At 51.1% G+C, this 18,750-nt stretch overlaps 1 protein-coding gene across 2 annotated transcripts in view; it reads left to right on the top strand.

The window, feature by feature from the left end:
• Positions 1 to 18,750, top strand: part of MEGF11 (multiple EGF like domains 11) — a 216,994-nt gene that overhangs the window by 132,535 nt on the left and 65,709 nt on the right. For both annotated transcript variants that reach the window (XM_045810629.2, XM_045810631.2), the window contains exons 5-6: positions 11,945 to 12,191; positions 13,490 to 13,610. In XM_045810629.2, coding sequence (XP_045666585.2) covers positions 11,945 to 12,191; positions 13,490 to 13,610 — 368 coding nt within the window. The remainder of the gene's footprint in view (positions 1 to 11,944; positions 12,192 to 13,489; positions 13,611 to 18,750) is intronic.

Below are 18,750 nucleotides of genomic sequence, written 5' to 3' on the forward strand. Positions count from 1 at the left end.
ACTTCGAAAGGCAAAAAGGATCTTGGAAATTGGGTTTTTACCTTCTCACACCAACCTCGAGCTGCTTAATCCTTTGTCCTTTTGTGAAAACCCAGCAAAGCACACAGCAGCTGTGAAGCCCCTGGCAGGGCCCCGACCCCTGCCCCACACACAGGACCCCTCTGGACTCCATGGATCCCCGCTTGACACCCACCCATCTGGACTAATCCTGTCTCTTTGCCAAGGGAGATGCTGAGGCCTGGAAGGGTGGTACCTTGCCCAGAGCGGTGACAGGCAGAGAGAGGCTCTTTCCACTAGCCCAGACTTCACTGTTTGGAGAAAGTTGGGATGACACGGAATGATGGGAAAATAGTAGGCAAGGCTGTGGACCGAGTTCACTTCTCACGGGAAACCAGCTTGGGCCCTGTGACCTTCCTGTATCCTTTCCTGCTCCAACTGTGAGTTCATCTCCCTCAGAGCTCACATGTGCGGCTCTCCTCCCACCCTCTGGAGCTTCACCAAATTCCCTTTGATCCCCAACAGCCCCCCCCCCCGCCATCCCCAGCCCAGAGTTTGCTCAGGAGCTTTGAACGCGAGGTGAGGCCTGGGCCACGCTGGGGAGGGTGGGTGCGGGGCCAAAGCGCTGGTCCTCTCGGCGGGTCCGTGGTGCCTTTGCTGGCTGCCTTTGAAAGCTCTTCCAAAGAGGTAATTCCTTTGTGCACAGACATGATTTATGAGGCTTTCTAGGCAAATTGTGGAGATAAATGGTCTTTGGGGCTGGGAAGCTTCAAAGGCAGTGATGCGGGCAGATCAGAAGGAGCCAGGCAGCCAGGAGCTGAGCCTCATTAAAAGCCCGTGCAGGTAGGGGGGTAGGTTTTAAGCAGAGCTGAGGACACACCAGCTCTGGTCCGCCCCTGGATCCATTTGGGGACGGCCACCACCTTACCTCTCACCCTGGGCCTCACTGACCCCATCACTGAAATGTATGAGCTAAAAGTGCTGGGATCACCGAGGTACATTTATCCCAGAGAGGGGTATAGCCTAGGGCTGAAGGGCGGGATGGTCCCCCTGACTTGGGCTCTGGAAAGGAAGGGACTGGTGGCACCAGGAGCCCATGGATTCTGCGTCAGCCTCTCTGCTTAGCGTGGCCTAGGGGCTTCACATGGGTCCCGGGTCTCACCCTCTCCTGCCTCTTGCCCACCAGCAACCTGGACGGCTCCCTGCCCTCTCTGGCTCTCAAGATCCTCTTCCGTATGAGCAGAGCACAGGTGTAAATGAACTCCTGTGTTCCAGCTTTGCTGCGTGTCACGCCTGGTACTCTGCAGTTCAAGGCATTCGTGTTAAATGTCCCCACTTGAGAAACAGGCCACAGATCGTTCTGGCTGTGAGGTCATGAGCTAGTCACCTAACCACACCTCGTCTTGCTTCCTCCCTCTGTAAAATGGGGCTAATTATAGCTACCCTGAGGAGTTGTGGCTCGAATTGAACAAATGAGGTACTATAAAGTACCCAGGGCCTAGTTTTCATCACCTGTCCACCCAGTGTTCTGGCATTCTGTATCCAGAGCAGTCCTGTGAAGTTGATAAATTTGACTTTTATACCTTCCCATCCCCTCTCTCCTAAAGTAGATTCACACACACACACCCCCTTCCTAATCTGGCTCCCAGGTCTGCTAACTGCCGCTCAGATGTTAACAGATAACTGGGGTATTAGTGGCTGATAATGCCTCATGTTGTGACTGCCACACACACACCCCTGACACAAACGTGGGTGATGTGCATTTCAGTAGGGGAGCCCTGCCCATCCTGAGGAGTGGAGTCCTCATGGTGGAATGCCGGGCAGACTCGGCGATATCTTGAAGCCAGGGCCCAGCACGGGCTTCCAGATGCATCTTTCCATGGCAAGACGCAGGGCCCTGATAGAATGGAGTTACTGCGTCTCTCACTCCCTCTGGATATTTTGATGGCTTGATGACAACTGGTTAAAGTGGACTTGGGTGCCTAGAACTGTGGTTGAGGCCGTGGTGATGGAGATGAGGAAGGAAAGGAGGGGAAGTGACCGTCTTTGCTCTCGGCTTTTTAAGGTACCTGCTGGCTTCGTTCCCTCCTCCTGCCCTGCTACCTCAAGACCCTCCTGGGTCTCCTGACCCCTGCCCTGACCGTGGGGCACCCTTCCCGATTGTAGCTGCCCCCGCACAGCTCACCCAGCATCTGCTAGTCACTCCATGTCCCAGTGGGTCCACATTTCTCATTTGCTTGTCTGTTTCTCAAACTAACTGTGGGCTTCTCAGCATCGAGAACATAGTAGGTGCTCAATAATTGTTTGACAAGTGATAAATGAACCTAACTGATCTCCCAGAAGCTAATACGGTGGGATGCAAAGAGCCCTCGATCAACATGGCCAGCTGGTTTCCAGTCCAGCTCTTTGCTGCATTAGCTGTGTGGCCACAGGCAAGACACTCAGCCTCTCTGGCCCAGTTTCCTGACCTGTAAAATGTGCTTAGAGAGGACTTCTAAAGCCTAGCAGTAAGAGAGGCAGGGGCAGACTCTCAACACTGCCTTTCATCATCAGTGGTGATTTTGTCCCCGAGGGGACGTTTGTCAATAGCTGGAGACATTTTTGGTTGCCGGAATTGTGAAGGAGGGTTTGCTGCCGGCATCCAGGGGGTGGAAGCCCGGGGTGCTGCTAAACATCCTCCACGGGACCGCCCCTACAACGAAGAATTTTCTGGCTCAAAATAAGTGCCAAAATTGATACGCCTCAGTTTAGTTATTTAAAGTCCCTGAACCTCAGTTTTCTCAGTTGGAACATGGGGTAATAATCCCACCTTATGTGGTTCGCCTCAAATCCTCTTTAGAACAAGCCTAGGGACCAATAAGCGGCACGGGGCCATAAGGGGAACCGGTGTGAATAACCCAGGTGAGGACGCCGCTGACGCATGGGAACGGGCGGGCGGCGGGGTTTTCCCGCGCATGCGTGTTTCTCCCTCCGTGCCTGCGCCCTGGGAAACCAGCAGGACGTGGAGGTGCGCTCTGCATCTTGGGCAGCCCCTGCGAAGCCCACCTCTCTTCAGAGGCTTAAGGAAGATATCGATAATGTGGTTAAGTAACAGAGTAAGTAACAAGTGTAATAAATAGATCACTGAGAGCTAATGATGCGTCATTATAATCCTGTGCTGTCAGCATCTTCTGGCTTAGGGACTGCGTCAGGAGATTTGGGTTTTAATCTATGGCACCTTGGTCTATTTATATTTAATTCCAACAGTCTAAGTGGCGGAAAGATAGGGAGCTGAGGGATGGCTCAGCTCAGAGGCTGGGTAGCCACCTCGAGTTTTTCTTCTCTACACGAGGACAAGCACACCTCTCACCCCTGCGCCCTCTGGCCTGCTTCTCAAGTTGGGGACATTTAGCAACAGAGCATAGACTCACGTAATATCAAGGCTGGAAGAGACCCCAGAATTGACTGACTGGTGTCTTTAATGAGAGCACCACTGGCATTGGGGAGCATAGCTCTTCATCGTGCAGGACAGTCCCTGATCATTCGTGACAACCTAATCCCTCCCTCCCCCCATTTCCCGATGCTCTCTTGGGGAGGGTGACCTACTCTAAGCAAAAACCACTGGTCCCAAATCTGTTGTTTTCCAGATGAGCAAACAGGCCCAGAGAGGGCGGGGGCTGCCCCTGATTGCCCCTGTGACTCAGCCTCAGCGCACCCTCAGAATTGAAGCTCAGGCCTGAAAGGAGTGGGGCGCTCTGCCTCTGAGAATTTGTCTGTGCTTTTATTAGGGCAAGCCAGTTGACAAATGGCCTCCCTCACTGGGAAGTCACTTTATTATCAACTGGAATGGTTTCAGGCTGCTGGGCTCCATCTCTGCCCCTGGGCCCGCTGCCGTGTAAACTCAGGAGCAATTCCATGACGCGTCAGCTCCCCCTCCAGCTTCTTGGGGTGGGCGGGGGCATGGGGACCATTCCTCGGAGGTGCTCTGATTATTGCTAAAGGTGGGTGGGGAGGCCTTGGCCCAGGCTCTAGCACAGGCCAGGGCAGCTCAGGGTCAGTGGATCCCAAGTTCATTTCTTTTTTTTTTTTTAAAGATTTAATTTATTTATTCGACAGGATAGAGACAGCCAGCGAGAGAGGGAACACAAGCAGGGGGAGTGGGAGAGGAAGAAGCAGGCTCATAGCGGAGGAGCCTGATGTGGGGCTCGATCCCATAACGCTGGGATCACGCCCTGAGCCGAAGGCAGACGCTTAACCGCTGTGCCACCCAGGCGCCCCGGGTGTTTTTTTAAAACCCTCCCAGGGTGATGCTAATTGCAGCCAGGCCAAGAACAATCATCTGAGAAAGTGAACCCTCCCAAGCACCTGAGAGAAGGCTCTTTGGCTGATGGAAAAGCGCTGGCCAGGCGCCCTTGTGGGATGGCTGACGGCTCTTCCTGTGCCCAGCTCTGGGCCGGATGCTGGGGGAGACTGTGTGCATGTTGGGGACAGGGCAGCTACGAACAAGGGCACACCCCAGCTCCCCGCCAGCTCCCCCTGCTGCAACCCACGGAATCTCCAAGCTTAACGGAAGAGACTGGACACAAGGTACATAAAGCCTGCTTAGAAAGCAGTGGTGACAGAAAGCAATGGTCAGCCAAGTTATTGTTCCTAACAGAGAGTCAATGAAGGCATGAAAACATCGTTGTGCCTTTAATAAATGATCTTCAGGGACTCAAAAAGATATTGTACCCCAGTGTTTATGACAGCACTATTCACAATAGCCAAAATGTGGAAACAACCCAAGTGTCCATCGACAGAGAAACAGATGAGCAAAATGAGGCATATTTAGACAATAGAATAATACCATTGAGCCTTAAAAAGGAAGGAGCTTCTCACACAGGCTCCAACATAGATGAACCTTGAAACATTATGCTACTTGAAATAAGCCAGTCACAAAAGACGAATATATGGTTCTACTTATATAAAATATCCAGACTAGGCAAAATCACAGAGACAGAAAGGAGATAGGAGGCTACCAGAGGCTGGAGGGAGGAGGAACAGGGAGCTGTGACTGAATGGGTACAGAGTTTCTGTTGGGGGGGGGCGGAAAAGTCTAAGAAATGGTGGTGACAGTTGCACAACACTGAATATAATTAATGTCACTGAATCGTATGCTTAGAAATGATTAAAATGGCACAATATATATTTTATACGATAGAAAAAGTTCTAAATAAATAATCTTGAGAGAATAAAATTAGGAGAATGAGGGCCAGCCATGGAAAACCTGGGACCTGCGACGGCCATTCGCACACACACAAAACCGTGAATAAAAGTACCTGTGATGGGCGCCTGGGTGGCTCAGTCGTTAAGCGTCTGTCTTCAGCTCAGGTCATGAACCCCGGGGGCCGGGGATCAAGTCCTGCACCTGCATCGGGGCTCCCTGCTCAGTGGGAAGCCTGCTTCTCCCTCTGTCTCTGCCCCTGCTTGTGTTCCTTCTCTTGCCGTCCCTCTGTCAAATAAATTTTAAAAATCTTAAAAAAAAAAAAAAAGTACCAGTGACAGATGAGCCTCTGCTTTCTCATCACTTTGTGAATGATCCAAGAGGGCTGTTTAAAGCCAGGCTGGCTGCCAGTATCCCATGTCCCCTCTTCCATCAACACCAGACCGCACTCGGCAGGACAGCAGTGGTTAGGAGCTCAAATGCCCAGTCACCCTGCAGCTGTGTGACTTTGGACAAGTTATGTCACCTCTCTGGGCCTCCAGATCCCGATCTACAAAACGGAGATCATAAAGCATCCCTTGCAAACGGGCTGTTGTAGGAATGAAGTGAGCCAGGAACACATTAGCCCTGGACCCTGAAGTCTAAAAGAGGTCAGCGGGGAGAGGCGCTGACCGGGAAAGGGGAGGTGAGTTGGCCAGCTTGAAGGAACAAAACAAGCCAGGCCATGCAGTAGTTGCCCAGAGAGTATACATCTACTTGAAACATCAGCCAAAGCCAGAAATAATGAGAGAGAAACATCTGTGACAGACAGAGTGGGTGAGGGGGTGACATTCCAAGGCCAAATTGGAAAAGTGTTTGTGAGTATCTGTGAAAGAATGCAAAGTCCTGTTGTAATTTTAATGACCATAGTTTTTATTCACCTTCACCAGGGAAGATAATTGACTTGCCACAGCTCTGCCTCATTTCTCTGTCATTGCTGGGGAATAAGGTGTTTTTAAGTGGATTTTCTAGATAACTGAAGCTTATCCCTGTGAACCCTAACTTTTTTTTTTCATTTAAGCACTCTGAAGGGAAATTTATATGGAACGGATTACACACTTCCCTGCTTCCCTAATCAGAATATTCTAAATTGAATGTAACCTCTTCCTGTCAACTTGGATTCGCGGGGCTATTCGCCCCTGTATTAATGGCTCCGTTAATATAGCAAATGCTTTACTTTTTTTGAAGTCCAGAGATGTTTTCTGTTTGTTTCCATGGTTTCCAACTGTGATATGAAGCTCTTTATAGGTATTTTTAGGAGCTCCATAAAACATACGCACGGACACAAATTGAGACGTGTGTATATACGCACAGTCACCCTGGGAACCCAGATTGTCGGGTTTCATGGAATTGTGTTTATCTGCGCTTCTCTGACTTCTCAAATCGTCCTTGCTGCATTCCACTGCGTGCCACATATGCCGCTCCAGCGTCTCTGTCCCACTGGACTGTATGTTCCAAGAGGGCAGGACACTTGCCAGCAGTGGACAAAGAGAAGAACGAAAGCTCCTAAGCAGTAGTGCATCAGTTAGTGGTAAGTGAATGGCTTCTGAATGCCTTCCTGGATGCCGCTTAGACACCTCAGGCTCAGTGACCAAGATTAACGTTGTTCTCTTTCCCCCAACGTCATGGCTCTTCCCCTTGTGATTCGCATAAAGAGTTAGGGTTAGTGGCACCAATATCCACCCAGCAGCCCAAGACTGAGCTGGGCTGACATCCTTCCTCCCTCTTCTTCCTTCCCCCAGTGCCCCATTGGTCACCAAGTCCTTGCTGCTTGTACCTCATCAATACAGCTGGAATCTGTCCCCTTCCCTCCATCCCAGTGCTACTACCTTAGTCAAGGCCACCACCGTCTCTTTGCTACTCTAACAGCTGGTCCCCCTGACCCCACTGTCGCTCCATCTCTCCTGCTCACACATCTGTTCTCACCAGCACAGTCTTTCTACGGCCACACCTAATCATGTCTGTCCCCTGCTTGCAGCACAGCCAGAGCTCCCCGGCTGCCATTGCAGGAAGTCAGCACCCCAGAACACAGCTCACAAAGCCCCGGGACCTGAGACTCTGCCCAGGAAGCTGCCCCACCTATACCTTGCTCTCCCTGAAAGTCTATACTCCAGACACACATACGTTTTAAAATTTTCTCCCACGTCTTGCTTTTTCCCAGCTCTAGGCTTTCACACGTATCAGTTCCTTCACTTAGGAATATATATAGAGAGAATAGATCATTCCCCATGCTCTCCCCTCCTTCCAGTCTCTTCTTTGAGGACATATTCTCTAATCCCCCCAGTCTGGACTCAAACTCACCCATGCCCTTCTATGTTGTCCGGAACAATGCCTACGATAGCACGTCTGCGGTATACCTTCAACGCTGCTTTAACATCTCCATCCCCACGAGACTGCACGCCCTACAGTTTGGGGGTTTGGCTGTGCCACAGAGAATGGAGGTCACCTCTGATAAGCAAAGTGTAGCCCTGGGATGCACCAAGGACAAACTGGCTTTGGACTCTAACAGTTTCCTTCAGAGGAAAGGTCTGAGGGCAGTAACTGTGGCCCTGACAATGAAGGGAATCCCTTGTTCTGGATCTTGGGGTTGTCCCCAGTGATAAGCAGAGAGGAAGTGGCTAACCCACATGGTGTCTCTGCACTCGCACCTCAGAGTTTCTGTCCTCAGAATCATCATTCAGAAAGTGTCCCATTTACCAGCAGTGGAGATTGCTGGAGCCAGACCTGAGCCCGCCCTTGACCATAACCTTGGGCCATCACTTAACCTCTCTGACCCTTTATTTCCCCATCTGTAAAATGGAGAGTAATAAAACCTGACTTACCGGGTTTTCAATGTCACAAGTGAGCATTTAAAATGGGGTTGTCATTATCATTACAATGGAGTCACATCATAGATACATTAAATTTATGGGAATTCAACTACGTGTGCTTGGCAACAAAAAGAGAGAGAGAAATGGTATAGTAGGTAATTCGGCTAGTCTTTCTGCTTGCTGATATATGTCCCAGAGAGTGGGTGAGGTGGGGGACACCGACTGCTGGGTACTCCATCACTCTAGGTCCCGTGAACCTCTTCCAGTGTGGGTAGAGGTTGTAACTATAACTGGACTTGATTTTTTTTAATTGAGATATAATTGATATGTTAGTTTCAGGTATATAACGTAATGATTCCCCATTTGTATATATTGTTAAATGATCACCAGAAGTCTAGTTAACATCTGTCACCATACATACTTACACATTTTTTTCTTATGATGAGAAACTTTAAGATCTCCTCTTAGCATCTTTCATGTATTATTAATTATACAGCAATATTAGCTAGAGTCACCATGCTGCACATTACCTCCCCATGGTTTGTTTATTTTATAACTAGAGCTTTGTCCCTTCTGATCACCTTCACCCATTTCACCCACTTCCTATGCCCCACCTCTGATAACCAGCAATCTGTTCTTTGCATCTATGAGCCTGGTTCTTGTCTGTTCTTTGTTTTTTAGATTCCACATAAGTGAAATCATATGGTGTTTGTCTTTCTCTGTCTGACTTATTTCATTTAGCATAATGTCCTCAAGGTCCATCCGTGTTGTCACAAATGACAGGATTTCCTTCTTTAGTGGCTGAATGATATTCCATTGTGTGTGTGTGTGTGTGTGTGTGTGTGTGTATTACATTGTGTGTGTGTGTGTGTGTGTATTACATTGTATGTGTGTGTGTGTGTATATACACCACATCTTTATCCATTCATCCATCCATCAGTGGACCCTTAGGTTGCTTCCATGTCTTGGCTATTGTAAATAATGCTGCAGTGAACACAGGGGTGCAGATATCTTCTTGAGTTAGTGTTTTCATTTCCTTTGGATAAATACCCAGAGGTGGAATTACTGGATCATATGATAGCTCTACTTTTAATTTTTTGAGGAGCCTCCATATTGTTTTCCAGAGTGGTTGCACTAATTTCCATTCCCACTGACAACGCACAAGGGTTCCCTTTCCTCCACATCTCCGCCAACACTTGTTATTTCTTGTCTTTTGATACTAGCCCTTCTCATAGGTATGAGGTGATGTCTCATTGTGGTTTTGATTTGCATTTCCCTGATGATTAGTGATGTTAAGCACCTTTTCGTATGCCCGTTGGCTATCTGTACGTCTTCTTTGTAAAAATGTCTATTCAGACCTTTTGCCCATTTTTTAATCAGATCGTTTGGTTTTTTGCTATTGAGTTGTTCTGTTGAGTTCTTTATATATTTTGAATGTTAATCCTTTGTCAGTTACGCGATTTGCAAATGTTTTCTCCCATTCATTAGGCTCCTTCTCATTTTGTTGATGGTTTCCTTTGCTGTGCAGAAGCTTTTTAGTTTGATGTAGACCCACTTGTTTTTGCTTTTGTTGCCTTTGCTTTTAGTGTCAAATCCAGAAAATCATCACAAGACCTATGTCAAGAGCTCACCACCTATGTTTTCCTCTAGGAGTTTTATGGTTTCAGGTCTTACACTTCGGTCTTTTTTTTTTTTTTTTTAGATTTTATTTATTTATTTGACAGAGAGAGACAATGAGAGAGGGAACACAAGCAAGGGGTGTGAGAGGGAGAAGCAGTCTTCCTGCTGAGCAGGGAGCCCGATGTGGGGCTTGATCCCAAGATCCTGGGATCATGACCTGTGCCGAAGGCAGACACTTAATGGCTGAGCCACCCAGCCACCCCTACACTTTGGTCTTAACTCCATTTTGAGTCAACGTTTGTGTATGATGTAAACTAGTGGTCAAGTTTCATTCTCTTGTGCGTGGCTGTCCAGTTTTCCTGACACCATTTATTGAAGAGACTGTCCTTTCCCCACTGTATATTCTTGGCTCCTTTGTCATAAGTTAATGGACCATATATGCATGGGTTTATTTCTGGGCTCTGTTCTGTTCTGTTGATCCATGTGTCTGTTTTTATGCCAGTACCACACTGTTTTGATTACTATAGCTTTGTAATACAGTATGAAATCAGGAAGCGTGATGCCTCCAGCTTCGTTCTTATTTCTCAAGATGGCTTTTGGCTTCCGGACTTGATTTTGCCTCACTCACTGTAGTACCAGGCAGAAAATGCAGGGTGAGACTTACTCGTAATCTGGTGGTGCAGCTTATATATATGAATATTTAGGGCACAGATGAAGAAGGAATAAAGCAAGACTGGGTAATTGGGATTTGGGCCTAGGCTGGTTCCATCTACTAAAGGATGATGGTCGGGTTCCGTGACATTGACCACTTGACCTTGCTCAGCAAGTGGCAGGTATGTGTAGGGGAGTTTGTGGGGCTGATGGAGTGATTCCTCCATCAGTGCCTTAGTCCACAAAGATCCCATGTACTCACTGGCCTCACTAGAACCTTGTGCTCTTGTTCCTGCCCAACACTCGAGTGCTCCCGTCTCTTCGTTCATACTGAGCCTGCCCAGTGACACCTTCTCCAATCCCACTCACCTGCCTCCTTCCTCTCTGGGTGTCTAAACCCCAGGATCACGGGAGCACAAAGGTCAACTGATCATCTCCTCGTCTTCAGGAGGTAGGATGTCTAGCCATTCCAGTTTGCCCAAGACTGAGGGATTTCTCAGAATGTGGGAGGTTAGTGCTGAAACCGGGACAGTTGGTCACTCCGATAGGCAGACAAGTGAGAGAGGCCACTTCAGATGCCCTCTGCCTGGGTCTCCTTATCTGGGAGCAATCTTCTCATTGAACTTCTCCTAGAACGTTATTTGTGCCAGTCCGTGTCCATGCTTGAACTCCACATCCACCATACTCTAGGACTCAAGTGGATGAGGCTATGGTTTGAGGACGTCTTGTTATTGTGTGTCCTGTATGCACCAGGTGAGGGTCAGAGTGGGAGGTGGCAGCAGGCTGGGTGACTTACCTGGGGCTCTGCCATTCGGGCCCTTTTCATAGCTGTGGAAATTTCTGCAAAGCTTGTTCAGATAGTGCTCTTTGAAACATTTAATTACATATAAAGATCTTGAAAGCTCCCTGTCCCTTCCCAGGGAAACATTACTTTTTCCTGGTCCTTCTGAAGTTGGCTACTTGGAAAGTAAAGAAATTGAACTGAAGATGGAGCAATGGGGTTTGGGGGCGGGAGGCATTACTGAAAGGGAGAAGCAGCGAAGAGAGAGATGGGAAGGGTGACAGGGAGACAGAGTCAACAAGGGGAGGTGCAGGGAGGTAGAAGACAGATTCACCAAGACTGCGGTGCAGGAGGTGAGAAAACTAATGAGTTTCAGGAAGACAGGGAAAGAGGCAGGAAAGAGAGAGAGAGATGGGGGCTGCGCTGGGGGAGGCACAAAGAAGGGGAGCAGTGAGTAGGGTCACAGAAAAGAGGGCTGGCAAATCAGGAGACAGCCTGGCTGAGAGAAAGAGACAGCTGACCAAGAATTTAGCAAAGCCAGAGGAAGGTAAAGAGTTTGTGGTTCCAGAATTTCAGTGCAGGGGAGGGGCTTCAGGGAAGCACTGGTTGGAATGGGGTGGCTCTGACCAGGAGATGCCTTGAACAAACAGTCTTCTTAGCTCGTCTAATTATTGGAGTGGCTTAGCCAAGAGCTGGTGGAGGTTATGAGGCACCAAAGCATCCACCCAAACGACCCTTGCTGCCTCCACCCCAGGGGAGAGCAGTGCAGAGCTGGGAAGGCCCTCGGCTATCGATGCTGGCCCGCATCCCAAGGAAAGTCCCTCGGGGGGCCTCCCTCAGCACTGACCGGCTCCTCTCTTGCAGGCTGTGACAGCGACCACTGGGGTCCCCACTGCAGCAACCGGTGCCAATGCCAGAACGGAGCCCTGTGCAACCCCATCACGGGCGCCTGCGTGTGTGCGGCCGGCTTCCGCGGCTGGCGCTGCGAGGAGCTCTGCGCGCCCGGCACCCACGGCAAGGGCTGCCAGCTGCCGTGCCAGTGCCGCCACGGAGCCAGCTGCGACCCGCGCACCGGCCAGTGCCTCTGCGCGCCGGGCTACACCGGAGTCTAGTGAGTAGCGCCCGCAGGGCCCGAGGGGAGGGGCGGGGCGGCCGCTCCCTCCCGCAGCTGCGCAGTCCGCCCCTGGCGCCTGACTGCTGGGCCGGTGGTCGCCACAGAAGGAAGTTAAGGCAGTCCTGGCTGTCAGATCTCCCGCTCTGTGACTCCAAGTCCTACAGAGGTTAAATGCCCAGGCGTCTCCCGCGCAGGTCTCAGGTCCCTCCCACCCAGGCCCCAGGGTGACTGGTGCAAGCGGAGACCAAGCATGGCCCCGGGAGTTCATTAAACTCCTCCCCCTTCCTGTGGGCCGGGGGCGGGGGCGCCCCAGACCTTAGCTTGGCATTCTCCTCCGATCATAACCCAAATGCCCCCGCTCCCTGGGTCTGACCCTTGAGGCCACTGGAGAAAGAGGTGGGTGAGGGCCCTGGGCAGGTATGCATAAATTCGGGGAATTTACTGTGCCTGTTCCTCTCCCCTGCCTTCTCCCCTCAGACCCCAAACAGCCCCTCACTCTAGTTTTCTGGAGTCTGTACTGACAGGGGACCACCGAGACTGCTTAATTGAGACCCCCTCAGAGGCAAGATTGAAGTTCTCCTCCCCATCTGGTCGAAGGCTCAGTGGCCTCCCAATAGCCCTAGATCCTGAGAGGGCCCCCAAGGACACTGGCCAGGGACAGACACATCCTTGATTGAGGATGTTTCCTGCCCTGATGTCTGGCTGGCTGCAGGGCCAGCTCCAGCTGGAGGCCAGGGCCATTGCCCTAAGGCCCAAGGCCAAGATCCTGTGTGAATCCTCCCTCATACCTCAGCAGGGCACCTGAGCCTGTTAGGATAGCTGAGAACCTTCCAGAGCGTGGAAGTGGGGCAGGCCCCAGATACTCCCTCTCTGAATCTTTAAAGAATCTAAGTAGATTCTTAAAAGCTGGATTGAGAACCATTTCTCAGTGCCTTTACTCATGCTGTTCCTTTTGCCTGACATGCCCTTCCTTCCCTTCTCCCAGTGAAACTCACGTCACCCTCAGGACCCACGTAAAGTGTCTTCCTCTTCCGGAAGACTTCCTCCGCAGGAGAATACTCTTTACACTACAAGCACTTAAGTGATCCCACAGGTACTGGCCCAAGCACACTACATTCCAGTTAGTTATATCCGAGCCCTGTTTCCCCCTTCTGGCGGGAAGCGGGACTGCATTTCAGTTAACCATGGCCCAGTTCACACTGAGAGCTCACTAATTCCTAGGAAGCCCTGGGGCCCTGGCGCCCTGCCCTCTGACTGAGAGCTGCCATGTCTAACGCCTCTGCTTCCCCATGCAGCTGTGAGGAGCTGTGCCCACCTGGGAGCCATGGGGCTCACTGTGAGCTGCGCTGCCCTTGCCAGAATGGGGGCACCTGCCACCACATCACGGGAGAGTGTGCCTGCCCCCCAGGCTGGACGGTAGGTGGGCCCCCAGGACCTGGGTGGGACACTGTAAGAGGGGTGAGCATCCCTCACACACCTTGAGGGGCTAAATTCCTCTCCCACCCTGAAAACCCTCCCTCCTGTCTGTGGTCATGGGCGTCACTAGACACCGTCGGTGAACACAGCTTTGAATCACGTCTGTATCTAAGGGCTGTGGGAACTGATGGCAAGTTACTTAACCTCTCTGAGCCTGTGGTCCCTCACGCTCAAAGGAGCTGAAATCTAGATTAGCTCTGTCCTTGGGCATGGGTACTCACCTGAGCTGCCATGGGCTCTGGGCCACATGTGGCAGAAAGGGTGTGGCGTAGGGCAGGGGAGCAGGTGGGAGAAGGAGGGAGGACGGCAGAGGATGGATCCCCCGAAGTTCTAGAACTTCGGATTCCCAGCCTTTACCCCCAGCTCTCTCACACACACATCCTGGTTCTGCGCGCCCAGAATCTGGTATTTTAACATGTGTTCCGGGTGATTCTGATGCAACCTCCACCAATCCAGGTCTTGTGTCTGGGAACCACTATAATGGAAAAGGAGGATGGGAGTTATAACCTCATAGGGCTAAATTCAGGTGCTCCATCTAGTGTTGACCCTGAAATAGGTACTCAGTTACTCTAGTCTCTACTTCCCCGTCTGTAAGCAGAACTGACACAGCAGTAGGTAAGCCCGACCCTTCGTAGCTGCCACACTTGGCAAAAGGCTCACAGGAGGCGGTGCGTGTCCCAAGTGCCTTGCAAACTCTGAAGTCCTTTATAATTGCTTGTGTTCTATCCTGGGATCCCACAGACAATGCACAAGCCTCCTTTTTAGCCACACGCTCCCCTCCCCCACCAAAGACCCAAGCTTCTCCGGAGCAGCGGAGCAGCGAGTCAGTAAGGCTGACTGTTCCGGGCTGAGTCCCGCCTCTGTTGCAGGGGAAACTGGGTGCCCCAGCTGGCTGCCTCCCTTGGGGCTTGAGACTTTGCAGAGCCGCAGAAGACAGGGTTGCTGAGCGGAAGCAGGGTATTTCGGGAGGCTGTGAAGGCAGAGGTCACACGGAGCAGCAGGGGCTATGCCTGCAGGGCCCACTGAGGCACGGATTTGCCAGGACTTGCTGGAGCAGGAAAGGACCAGGGGATGATTTGGTGCAGGGGTGTCCAAACCTGTCTGCGCACCAGAGTTTCTGGGGGCGGGGGCCTTCAGTACACATTCCCAGACCCCACCAGGGACCTTCTGGGGCCTGGATCTCTATCTTTAATAAGCTCCCCAGATGATTCTGAGGCAGCCAACCCTGTATGCTGGTCTGCCTTTGGAAATAATTGATCGAGTCTGTAGGATTTCCTTCTGTGTTTCACAGAACCCTAGGGTTTCTTGGGGGTGAGGGGTCTGATGATTAGGGCTCTCGGTCCCACACGCCCTCTCTTCTCCATTTGAATCTACTTTCTATATGGAGGTTCTAGGTAAGATTTCAGATACAAACAGGGTCTCCCAGCTCTTAGAGTTTGAACACCACTGGTGTTCAGTAAGTCCTTTTCTCAGATGAGGGAGCTGAGGCCCGGAGAAGCTGAGTAACCCACCCAGGGCCATGCTGCTGGTTAAGAGGAACGTGGGCTAGCATCCGGGTGTCCTGACTCTGGACTCCCAACCCCCAGCCCTTGGTGTCTGAGGACCAAGGGGGCTGCTGCTACCTCTCCCACACCTGCCGATTTCTTCCACCCTGAACCACTCTCTGGAAAGACGCTCTCATCTCCAGCCAGCTTCCAGAATTCCACCACCGGCAGACTGGGTCCTCGGAGGCCCAGCAGCAGGCAGTGAGGTTGGCTCTGGGTGAGGTAGGAGGAGAATGGGCCTCAGGCAGGCCCTGTGCCTGTAAAGGCCTCTCCGGAGAGACTGATGGAGGCCAGTGGTCAGAGAAGGGGAAGGGAGGAGGCCTACACATGGAGGAATTTTTTTTCTCCCCAGCACAGTGAGAGGTTTGCTCTTCCCTATGACAGGAAGCTCCATCAATGGAAGCCTTTGGATTGGGGGACTTTATGTTTTTAATTTTATTGTAGACAATTGCATTTCTATTTTTGACACAGCATTTAACTTGCAGATTAGTATGGATTATTAATACCCTTCGTGCATGCAGAGTCACTACGACTCGGCCCTGAGGCCCCTCCCTGGAAGGGCTGGGCCTGAGAAGAGGGTGCTGGGCAGAAGGGTCCTGCCTTGATCATCCTCCAAGGCCTCACTTTCTCGTTGGTCCCAGGAGGTTCAGCCACCCTCAGAGATCTAAAGAACATAGTCGCTGGCTCACACAGTGCGGCTCCCCAAAGGGCTGAAGCCTTGCGCAGAGCGGGAGAAGAGCCCCAGGATCTCTGGCCCTCCAGGCCCCTCCTCAGAGATTCCTGGCCACCAGGCTCTAAGTATGCCTGTAGGACACTCCACTCGCCTAGCTGTCGTTAGCTCGTTCCAGGAGGGGCCTTTGCACAGAGCCTGGGAAATTACTCTTTTTCTTTGACCATTCGGAGGAGAGAGAGCAGGTGTCAGTAGCTGGATGACAGCGGGCACTGCAGACAGAAAGGGAAGTAAGAGATGTGATCGGCTCCCGTTAGGAGTCCCCAGTCCGATGGTGGAGGCTGGGTATAGTGTGTGTGTGTGCACGTACACACGCACACACGCGGAACAACAGGACTGAGGAGAGATGGGGCTGAGGTGCTGGGAGCTAGGACCAGGGGTCACAGAGGGCCAGACATTGGCCTTTGGAGCTGAGGCTGCAAAATCACGGTCAGCTTTAGGTTTCATAGAGACCCATGCCCTGGCCGGTACCCGGACCGTTTCCTCAGCACCCACGCCAGCCACTGGTCACTGACCACTGAGAGCATCCGTGCTACCTGGGACGGTGGTGGTCATTAGAAATGCCTTCAGGTGGTTGGCGAGGCGGAGCGGTGCCTTCTCTGGGGAATCGGCGTGGCCTGCCTGAGTCCTTTTATCATTTATGCTGCATTTAGCCCCGGTCCTCTAAGGAGTGGCTGGTTTCCAGGTTTGACAAACCATTTGGTGTAACCAGTTCGGAGAGGAGGGAGCCTTTTGCCTCCCCTCATCTCCAACCTTCTGGATGCCACCGTGCCCAAGATCCCGCTACAGTTGGCCATGTATGCTCTAGTTGACCGTACGGTAGGGGTGTTAGTCTGCTAGGGCTGTTGTAACAGAGTCGCAGAGACTGGGGGGCTTAAACAGCAGAACCGTATTTTCTCCCCGTTCTTGAGGCTGGAAGTCCGAGTTCAAGGTGTTGGCAGGGTTGGATCCTTCTGAGGCCTTCCCCTGTGTCTTCACACGGTCTTCCCTCTGTGCGTGTCTGTGTGCTAATCTCCTCTTCTTACAAGGATACCCACCATTGGATTAGGGCCCACCCTAATGGTCTCATTTTAACTTCATTACTTCTATTAAGGTATCTCCGAAAACAGTCATGTTCTGAGCTACCTGGAGTTCAGATGATATGAATTTGGGGAGACACGCAGAAGAGAAACCAGAAGAGAAGCCACAGCCTTCTCTTAAGCTGACACTTTGCTGCCTGCTCTCTCCCCCACCCAACCCCTGAAGCCTGTTCTTCCAACCAGCAGCATTACCAGTGAAGGTTCTCCCACTCTTCCAAGGCTCTGCTGGTCCTGGGCCCCTACCAAGTGCAACATCAGGTGTCCACTTGGGTGGAATTAATATTAATTAAGGACCTGCTCTTTAGGATACTGTACTAGGTTCCTTCCCTTCTCTTACCTCACTTAACCTCCACAACCACCTTGGAGACTGGGAGTTATGACTCCCATTTTATAGGTGAGGAAACTGAGGCTCAGAACAATCATAGGGTTCATCCTAGCTCAGCCATCTGGGAGGAGGCAGAGGTGGGACTTGAGCCCAAGTGCTGACTTTGAGTCCGGTGTTCTGTCAAGCACACCAGACAGCAGGCCTTCCAAGGTATTGAATTCCTTCAGGCTCCAGGAGCTCAAGCCCAAGGAGGAGCCCAGGGATCCAGTCACCTGGGTGCCTGCAGTTGGGGAACATTGAGCAGGGACTTACGGAGGTGCTTGCCCACCTGTCGGAAAACTCTCCAGGATGCTTGATCTCCTCGGGAAATGTTGGAAGGAAGTACACTGTGTACCAAGCTTCCTACTGGCCTCCTCAGTGGGCCCTGGTCATGTCTCAGAAGCTTGTGGGGTGCAGTGAGGAATGTAGGCCTTGAAGCTAGAAGTCCAAGACCTGGGGAACTCCTACCACCTCCAGGAGGAAGAGGCCCCCTTCGTCTGTGGCTTTTCCCTGCCGCTCTCCTCACATACAAACTGATCTTGCTGTCCTCGGCTGCTGCCTCTGTCCCTTCAGTCCTCCTTCCCCTGCCCCACCTCCGCCCCTCACCTTCTCACATGTGGGGAAGAGAAATCTGAGCTAAAAGGCCTCCCACTTAATTCATTACAGTAAACTGGATGATATTGAAAAATGACTCGGGCCTGGCAGCATTTTCCTAAGCAAACTAGCTTCCTCTGGGTTGGCAATTATTGGTGCTTAATAACTGTGTGTTGAACTAATTGATTAATGAATTGTGGGAGAATCCTCGGTCTCCAAAGAAAAATGACTGTCTCTGGTGTGGGAGAGGCTGGAAGGGCAGCTGGTTCAGATTTCTGTCTAATAAAGACCTAAGAATCATAGATATAATGTTTAAAGTCACCTTATCCCACAAGGCTAGCACTGGAGGGAGGGAAAGTAGTCCTCCAACTCACTGACGCATCCCACCCCAGAAGGCAGCTGCGTTCACATCTTGTGCTTTGTCTGGCATTTCCATACTTCACTGCCATTTCCTGATTTTTCCATGATAGATATTTGTTGAATCTGTTGACTTCCTACGATAGAATAAGATTCAGATCAGATGCGGGCAAGTGCGACCCTTCCCCCACCCTCTCAAGTGGGACTTTGTTATAATTTTTGGTTTAATCATTTTGATGACATTAATGACTACATGATGTCATGACAGAATGAATTCAAAATCGGTGTTTATGCTGATACGCTCGCTTACGTATCATCGCTAATTGATCCCTAAAACTCTCTGGCAGAACTTGAAAAGACCTCTCAATAAGGTCAGACACATCAGAAGTCTCTCAATTTGGTGTTTGTTTCT

This window comes from Ursus americanus, chromosome 28 (genome assembly GCF_024610735.1).
Source record: "Ursus americanus isolate L20-20 chromosome 28, mUrsAme1.1.p, whole genome shotgun sequence".
NCBI classification, from domain to species: domain Eukaryota; kingdom Metazoa; phylum Chordata; class Mammalia; order Carnivora; family Ursidae; genus Ursus; species Ursus americanus.